Source organism: Telopea speciosissima, chromosome 2, assembly GCF_018873765.1.
Source record: "Telopea speciosissima isolate NSW1024214 ecotype Mountain lineage chromosome 2, Tspe_v1, whole genome shotgun sequence".
Lineage (NCBI taxonomy): Eukaryota > Viridiplantae > Streptophyta > Magnoliopsida > Proteales > Proteaceae > Telopea > Telopea speciosissima.
In genome coordinates this window covers 9,548,074-9,557,695 of record NC_057917.1, presented here as the reverse complement: position 1 = coordinate 9,557,695, position 9,622 = coordinate 9,548,074, and the positions used below count along the sequence as shown (strand labels likewise).

General features: G+C 38.7%; 1 protein-coding gene across 1 annotated transcript; it reads right to left on the bottom strand.

Annotated features, from left to right (window-relative positions):
* Positions 1-448: 448 nt before the first annotated feature.
* Positions 449-8,020, bottom strand: LOC122650257 (eukaryotic translation initiation factor 6-2-like). Its single transcript, XM_043843618.1, has 7 exons — positions 7,976-8,020; positions 6,932-7,028; positions 6,769-6,854; positions 6,618-6,662; positions 5,725-5,855; positions 887-997; positions 449-761 (listed from the first exon to the last, which is right to left on the bottom strand). Exons 1-7 carry the CDS (start codon positions 7,983-7,985, stop codon positions 498-500), a joined length of 744 nt encoding a protein of 247 aa, XP_043699553.1. The 5' UTR covers positions 7,986-8,020; the 3' UTR covers positions 449-497.
* Positions 8,021-9,622: the final 1,602 nt, after the last annotated feature.

The window sequence follows — 9,622 nt, the reverse complement described above, 5'->3', positions numbered from 1 at the left end:
AATCCTAATGTACAAGAAATTTTATTTTTCCACCTTTACATGAAAACAAACGGTATTATAGGAAACAATCACACTATGTGGGTGGTATATGATTGCATGGACTGTCAGGTTATTCACTTGACCGCGTGCGAAATGACCGGCTCACCCCTAGTCCGGGCTTAGGTACACGCCGCACTGCACAACCGGCATTCCCTTTCCCTTTTTTAACTGTCAAAATTCAAAATTTGTTCTGCAAGGTTTCTGCAGGCCTCCTGCTTCTGCAAAATCAAATTTTCTTCAAATTTATTTTCGAATGCAAACTTGATAACTTGTCCTTAAATGCATCAGAACATATCAGGAAACTTGCATCAGCCATAGAGGCAGAACCAGACCATTAAAACCATGCTGGTTTTAGTGAATGTTTACGACCTTTATCCCTTTTCCCCCTTTATTTGGTGGGGTTGATTCAAAATGCAATTGTAATTTTTCTACACAAACTGCCAGCATAGTTGTGGAGATTAAACCCAAACATAACTGTCAATCAATGATTTCTTCATCTCATCAACAATGGAGCTAGGTTGTGCTTCTCTCAACTTTAAGACACTCTCAATGACAGATAGCTCTGTTCCTGTGGTGTCCGACCCACAAAATGCTGTCCAGTCATTTACGGTAATGCCAGCGGCGATTACTTCACTACCCCGATTTACAGTCCCAGCCACCAGTGGAACCTGAAGGAGAGTTGAAAGCTCATCCAAGTCTTCCACTGATGTATGGGGATGGACCTGTTGCAGCAACAATTATTAAGAAATTGGTCATTTGAATATTAACATCAATCCTCCAAGACAGAAGCTGTAGAATAGGGTTTCAGTTGGGGGGGGGGGGGAATAGAATGAGAATACTTTCTTACCAATCCACCTCTGTTGGAGAAGACACAGTAACTGCCCACAAGAATGTTTCCTGCAATTGTCTGCCTGAATACTTCAACTCCAAGAACATCTGAAATTATCTCCTCAGTTTCCTAACAAAAATAAAATGGTGAATGACTCCAGCATGAACATGTTTGACAAAGTTAAACTCTTGAGAGGTACTTGCATCAGAATTGATGTAATGAATCCATACACACTATACCTCTGCCCTAAACTAATACATGGGGAAATGGGTGCTGTTGATAGTGTTAAGAATTAAATTGTGTCTGAGGGTTTTCTGCAATTATATTTTTCATTCAGGGGTTTATGTGTAAATACACAAATCAAAGGGCTTTCTTGTAATCTACTAAAGGGCAAAAGATCCCCACGTTGTCCACTTACCGTAAGCCCTCACACAGGGCTTTTATATACATTTTCACGCCCCTGACCATTGTGGGCCTCTATTGAGGATACCATCTCGAGTGCTGTCATTGATGTGGTGTGGAAGATTCCTCCTACAGTAGTAGTGTGGGAATCCCTTCTCCTCTAGGGAATTTACTATGGGAAAAAGAACGCAGCCAGGCAGCACCCCCTTCGCCCTCCCACATGGGGCAATGAAATGATCACCCCAACCATCCCCTTAAATGCCTGTGCGCACACAACGCAGCATGGAAGCAAACCCCTTCTCCTTTACTCTTATTATAAATATAGTCTTAAGCAGCTGATTAGAGCATTCTCTTCTTTCTTCTTCCTTTTTTTCTCTTGTTTCTTACTAAATACTGTTAGGACTGTGTTCTTTGAACCCACAAAGTGGGAGAGCCACCCCATGAGGAGTACAGAACACGATTTGTCAAAAGGGAGAGAGAGAGTGCTAGCATAGCCTATACCTCTTGCTTAGATAGATTTTTCCCATATCCGAGGGATCGCTATAATGTTAGAGTGCAGTTTCCCACCAATGCAGGCGAGGTAAAGCAAATCCTACAATAGGGGTTGGTTTTAATGAGAGAAAGAGAGAGTGTGGTCCATAAGTGGTTTGTGAAAGGGCATGCGCATGAATTTACACAATGGCATTGTGGCAATCTTTTCCTCTATTAATATTGCTCTGATTCTATTAGAGAGAGAATTTGACACATCAAGTAATTTTATAAGCATTATTAAAAAGAAAATATAATTTTGGGAGAAATAAAGCTACCTGGTTGCGTTTAGTGCGCTGTCCCTACGTCCCAGACACAGGGCCGTGCGATATGACCGCCACACCCCAGGGAAAAGCGGAAATCCCTAGGGTTGGAATGGTCATTTCACGCGCTCTGTGTCTAGGCATTGGGGCGACGCACCGCACCTGACCAGATAGCATTCTCTTTCCCTATAATTTATATGTCTATATGGACAACGTTATGTCGTTCTGAAAGGTTGTTATGCATTGGAACTGAACTGTTTATGCAATACTCTCACTTTGTGTGTGTGCGTCTCCCTCTCCTTTATAATGGATACAACTAGGGCCCAAGTAAGAGACATTGCCCATCCTATTTTGAAGTCAAGTGACTGAGCCCTCATTGATCAGCTCATTCAGTCGAGTGCAATGTTTGAAATTTCCGTCGAAATGACGGAAATTTTGCATAACTTTTTTATTTCAACAATGGTCAAACCGATACCAAGTGCAATACCTGGATCTTACCGAGTTTTGGTCGAAAATTCATAGTTTCAGAGAAATTTCGACCATGTTTCGGGTTTGGATATCATTTCAGCCAAATGATATGGTTTCGACTTATATGGGTTGAAATTTCGACCCGTTTCACTAGTTTCGATTCCAAAGAGGAAAACTTCCTCAGTTTTATGATTCTTGGCCAAATCATTCCCATATCTTTGTGGAACAAGGTGTTTGGTAGTGCAATATATCTACAGCAAAGATTTGCTGCATTTGTGAAAGTTTTTTACAACAATCTACCTGTGGTTTTGATCTTACTTGGAACTTGATGTGGTACTTGGAATCTAGGAGGGACAAAGGGGTCCAATGTAACTTCTTTGTATTCTTTGCTCTTCAAAAAGTTTATACTGAATTATCCCAACTAAATGGGGTCGGCTACATAGATCCTTGCTCTCCAATCAGCTTTATTCGAAGATATACATGATAAGATGCCTAAGCTACACATGTCTTTCCTCACTACTTCTCCTAGGGTTATTTTAGGCATGCCCCTAGATCTTTTGGTGTCTTCCATTTAAATCAAATCACTCCTTCGAATTGGGGCATCCCAACGTCTCCGTTGAACATGACCATGCCACCTCAAACGATTTTCTCGAAGCTTATCATGTATAGGAGCTACTCCCAACTCAGCTCTAATATGGTCATTCCTCACTTTATCCCTCCTAGTTTTGCCAGACATCCATCTCAACATCCTCATCTCCGCTACGCTTAGTTAATCTATATGATGTTTCTTAACAACCCAACATTTCGCACCATACATCATAGCCAGTCGAATGAAAGTCCTATAAAATTTTCTTTTAAACTTTAACGAGGTATGCCGATCACATAGCACTCCGAACGCACCTTTCCACTTCATCCAATCCTATTTTAATTCTCTGAGCCACATCACTTTCTTTATTCATGACTGAGCCTAGATACCGAAAATAATCACTTTGTGGGATTTCCTTCTCATCGATATTCACCACCTCATTAACCGTCCTAGTGTAACTAAAGTTATACACCATATACTCCCTTTTTATTCTACTTATCTGAAGACCTTTTGATTCCAAGGTTGATCTCTATAACTCCAACTTGTCGTTAATCTCTGCTTTTGTCTCATCCACCAAGACAATATCATCAGCAAAAAACATACACCAAGGAACCTCATTTTGTATGTCTGGTTAAATGATCCATGATAAGCGCAAAAAATAAGGGCCTAAAGCTGATCCTTGATGTAACCCAATTGTAACTGGCAATTCACTGCCTTGACCCCCATAGTTCTTATGCTTGCCACCACACCAACATACATATCTTTAATTATATCCACATATTTACTTGAAACCCTTCTCTTCTGTAGTATATGCTAGATTAATTCTTTAGGGACCTGTCGTAGGGGTTTTTCTAGGTCAATAAAGACTATATGGAGATCCTTCTTGCCCTCTCTATATCTTTCCATGAGCCTCCTAAGTAAGAAAATAGCTTCCATTGTGGATTTTCCTGACATAAAACCAAATTGATTCTCTGACATAATAGTTTCCCTTCTCAAGTGGGTTTCAATAACCCTCTCCCATAACTTCATCGTATGACTCATTATTGATTTATTGTTATGCCTCTATAGTTATTGCAGCTCTAAATATCCCCTTTATTTTTGTAAATCGGGACCACAATACTTCTCCTCCAATCATCTGGCATTTTCTTTGAGCTCATAATCTTATTAAACAACGTTGCTAAAGATTCCTAAGTTCTTCCACACTTCTATTGGGACCCCATCTAGTCCTGGTGCCTTGAAAGACTTCATACGTGTAATAAACCATGTGTAATATCTGATAATTATGAAATGGTTTCTAATTTTAAGTTTATTCATTACCTAATGTATATTTTAGTTATTTTAGTTGAATTATGTATGTTCCAATACTAAATTTTGTGTAGAATAGGTTAAATATTAGAGAAAGTATACAGTACTACCAACCTAGAGTCCGAAGCCATGCTACTATTTTGGGTGTGTTTTTTTACTATCCAAGGATTCCACTATGCTTTGAGGACCTAAAATAGGATTCCCAGAAATTTTGGAACCTAATTTGGCTATTTGGGCCTTGAAACCTGTAGCTGAAACTTACTAGATTTCGACCGAAACTTCGAACCTTGGTTGAGTGGAATTGCAGAATGGATCGCGATAGAACCATTGGACTACAAAATTTAAGAACCAAAACTTTGGAGCACCGCTACATATGCCACTTCTCGTATTAGTTATACTAAAAATTGAATATCTCAATATCAAGTTATTATTTCATATGAAAAATGTAAAATTTTTTTATCAATAACATTGCCATTCATGAAAATATACATCTACACTAGAAATTTTAAGAATATATACTAATTCATGGTCAAGTTGCGAAAGTGCATCTCTACCAAAAAAAAGTTGCCAAAGTGCATGAGTGTTTGTGTCCATGTGTGTGTGTGTGTGTGTGTGTGAGAGAGAGAGAGAGAGAGAGAGACAGAGATCAAAGAAGCATCCTGGCAAGTTGAATTCTGTTCCAAGGGTGGATTATTTCACTTCTCCAACAATTTTGGGAACTAAAGCCTCCTCCTGGCAATGCGGGATAAAACACCGCTTAAATTGGATGCTTAAAAGGCAAGTTACTCAGTCTAAACTCTGAGCTATATGGGGTAAAAAGTTCCAATGCCCTAAAAAGACCCTAGGTGTTTGTGGAAATGTATGGAACAATCAAGTCAAAAGGATAAGTACCTGGAAAAATACAAGTTTTACTTAGGATGCCACTCCTACAATAGAACTTGGAAACCAAAAAATGGCTAGACCCCTCTCCCATTTCTTCTCTTTCTATTTGAAGTAAGAAAAATGTTCAACTACGCAACCTAGTAGTGAATTAATTAGTGAGGTAATTACAACTTTCAGCCTAACCTAAAGAGCCAAGTCATCCTGGAAACTTTAATTTGCATTAAAGCTTTGGCTGAAATGGGAAGATGTATGACTGAAAATGCGTTTTCTGTAGCAGTGTGTTTTTCTTCTTTCTTTTGCTAAAATTTCCTGGGTAATATTAAAAAATTCTACTGATAACATATATAAACCAAATCAGGCAATAGAAAATTTCGTAAATAACTTATGTACATGAAAGAGTCAAGAAAAATGCAAACTTTTACCTTGTCAAGATCAGTATGAGCAAGAGCAACATGGTCATTGCAAGCAATGCAATTCCCTAGAGCAGATAGTCTCTCTTCGACGCGTTGAACAACAACTTGATCAGGCAAACTGTTTCTCAAGTGTTGAAGCTCTAGAATGGAAAAGATCAAAAAAAAGAAAAAAAAGAAAAAATTGTTGTATTAGATGTGATACCAGTATCAATTAAATGACTGAATTTTATACTAGTTCAGAAGTTAACAGCACAAACCAAGCAAATATGATACAAGCTTATGGAAGACATCAACTCAAGAACTTATTGTTTACCATGCTATTAGTCAAACCATACTAACCAAAAATGTCAGGCAAATACGATTTTATTGATGAGACAGCAAGAACATTTGACTTGCCACAAACCACTTACAGGGATGGTATGTGTAGGCCTGCAATCTAAAGCTTCTACAACTACATGAAGGATAAAGATGACACTGGACTCAGGAGCACCTTAAATGAAAAGCTATTCAACATAACAATCCACTTTCTGCCATGATTTTGAGGCTCTGAAGTTTCTTTCATGGTTGATCCATTGCAACCCTATAGGCTGGCATTGCTCCTATGGTTACTTCATTGTCCAACTGATCCAATTCCACGGAGAAAGCTGAAGAAAATTAGTCCCTGACACAAAATCTTCTATTATATCATGTCTTTAGTAGAGAAATGCAGGCCTGCAAGACCTTTCGGATTATCCTTCTCCATGGACATTAAATGAGAAGCCACCTGCTATAAAATCCACAAGAGGTTCTCCAACTTGGAAGCAGCCTACTATAGCATGAAACTTTCTCTCACTCAAACTTCTAGATAATTAAGAGTAACTTAAAGAATAAACTGTCACATGACTAACCAATCCCAAATTTACCTTGGTCTGTGGTATTATGTGGCAAGAGAAGGCCATTCTTATTTCCTGCCATGAAAAGCAAGCAATAGATTAAGACCAATAATATAATGAAAAATTTTCAAAACCTTCGTGGGGTTTAAGCCTGATTCCTAAAGAACCTCGGAATTCTTACCAACACATAGTCGTCCAATTATTCTAGAGCCTGCTATGGATGTTCTAATCAAAGGGATAATACCTGCTAGCTCAGCTTCAAATATGCTGCAGGAGACTCCGAAACTTAGTCATCTCAATACAATGGAGAGAGGAATCACATTATACAGCTCAAACATTCTCACCTGTAGAAGTTCTCTGGTCCTTCAGTTGCAACCAAGCAATATGCATTTGTCAATTTCGAGAAAACCCCAATATCACATGAGTTCTCAAACTGGAGTCCTGCAGTCACATATTCAGAAAGTTTTTTAGAATGAAATCTTCAACAAGTGGTACTCCAACAGTGAAATAGTATGTTTTCTTTTTTAATATAAACATATAATTTTAGCAAATAACATTACTGGACAACAACTAAAGGAAATCATTTTCATGTTTTTACATGTATGTGTGGTCAAAGATGATATTCTTCTCCATTTTCACAGACACGGTGGGAAAACAACAGGTTTTCCTCCTTTCACATCTTCTATTGCATATTATGAAATGCTAACCTTCATGACTCTCCCCTGTTCAAAGTATCACATAACCATAAAAGTAAATTCACCCCCACTAGAACTATTTGGCCAGATTTACGATCAGACAACTACAATCATTTAAGAATAAGTAAATTCTAACATATTGGTAGAGTGAAAGATCACTTTGAAAAATTGGGCAGTGAAATTCAAGTGTACAGTGGTTGAAGGATGAACTAACATTTAGTGAATCTTATAGAAATCTATACCCATTTTATAAGTGGATTAGTTAGTTTAGCAGGTCAAAATGGATCAGCTTCCTCTGGTTAAGTTGTTATGAATAGAAATGGGTAGAGGAAGATGTGAAAGTAGGGTAATATGGTTCCTAAAAGTATTCAGAACTGTCTACGGTTTCTCAAACCAAATAAAAAATGATTCCAATACGTTCTTGTGCTACAACTCAACATTGAGCAAAAGGCACTTGATGAGGGGGCGCCATTCTTTTGTGTGTGTGAGAGAGATTATCAGTTTATACCAACCAATAGATGATGGATAGAATAACTTCAATGCTTTAAGGCTATCTAGTAGTAGTTTCAGAGTTCAAGTTCTTTTTGAGAATGAAATGTTCATAGAAAACGTTTCCAGTAAAGCTTCGTTATCATTAAAAGCAGTAGATGATGAGAATCGAAAAAAACTAGAAATCGTGTAAGAGATACTTACGGATAGCCATGACGAAAATGATGATTGGAAATCCCAAATCGTAACTGTTGGAACTACAAAAACCTGCAGAAATTGAAAACAAAACTTCGAAAGGGCAAAAGAGAAAGAGGAAAAAAGGTTTAGTAAAGGTTCGACGTCCTTGGAAGGTCAGACAGACTCTTCAAAGTTGAAAATAATCAAAATATGAATAAAAATTGCCACACAGGATTCAGGTCCGACCGTCCCTCTGGTGTAGTGGATAGGTGGATTTTTGCCACGTGGTTGAATCAATCCAAACCGTAGAATGAGAAAAGGTCATCATTATGTATTGGTCATTTCGTCTCATATCAAATGTGGTCAATGTAGAGTTCCTCGAAGCATATTCCATTTTAGTCTATTTTTTCAAGGGAGAGTGTTTCCCATGCGTACACTTTTTTTTTTACATTTTGAGGGAGATCTTCTATCTTACATGAAAAATCTTGGTTTAATTGGAGACCCACTTGATTAAGGAAGAAAACATAATATGAGTGTAGATCTCACATGATTCGAATGTAAGATGGCGTGAAAAGGCATCTCCACATTGGCGACAAAGCTCCTTTTCTCATACTTTAAAGGGTATTTATCAGCGTCACCCCCTTGACGTTTGCTTTTATTTTAAAGCACACTCACCAATTACCATAATATTAAATCTGATCCAAAAACTAACAGTTAATTAATGATGTCAACAGGTTAGTTTTTCTTAAAAGACAAAATTGCCCTTGTTATGATATGAACTGTGGATGGTTTTGTAATTTCACCTCTTCTCCCCCCCCTCTCACTCCCACTCTCCCTTTCTTCTCCGTCTCCGGCAACCATGGCATCCTCTCCCCTCCCTCGCCGGCTCCGGCTCCGGCTCCGACTCCATCCCTCTTCCCTCCAAATGTTCTGACAACCGCTGGTGATCTCTGCAAGGATTAAAAGCACAAGAATGGCGAAGGCACCATGGAAAACCATATACTGGCAGGTCAAGAACACGAACAGGGTCGCTAGATGATGGGCAATGAAAAGCAAATCGCTACTTTACCCAGCCATAATCACTTGAGTGAGTAACAAATTAGTCACCGATCTTTGTTAAACCATATCAACCTCCCTGAAAACGTGCCATTCATTTGATAACTGGAGGACTTGGTTCTGTTTTATCAGATAAAACAGAGCATCAAGAACTAAACTCAAAATCTTTCTGAAGTCCTTGAACCCACTTCTTGGCCCTTGCGAACGACTCTGGAAGTTTCAAAAAAGGAGGGGGGGGGGGGGGGAAGTACAAAATCAATAACATAGCATGATGCCGCCTCAGTACAAATACAGAAGAATCTACTATCTATGGAAAATGCAGAATCTGTCAGAAAAGAGAAAGAACCATTCAAAGCAAAGGGAAAAAAAAAACGAAGAGGCATAATAAGATTAAATAAAGTCAGACAGTATTAGTAATGTCGTAGACGATTATGGCAGCTGCAGCTCCTCTGTAATACATGGGGGCCAAGCTATGGTAACTCTCCTGCCCGGCCATATCCCAAATCTCAAATCTCAAATCTCACGGTGGTATCATTCACCGCCAGTGTCTGAGAAAAGAACGCTGCTCTGAGTCGACTCCTGCCACCAAAGAACTGGAAATTCAGAACAAACAGAAAT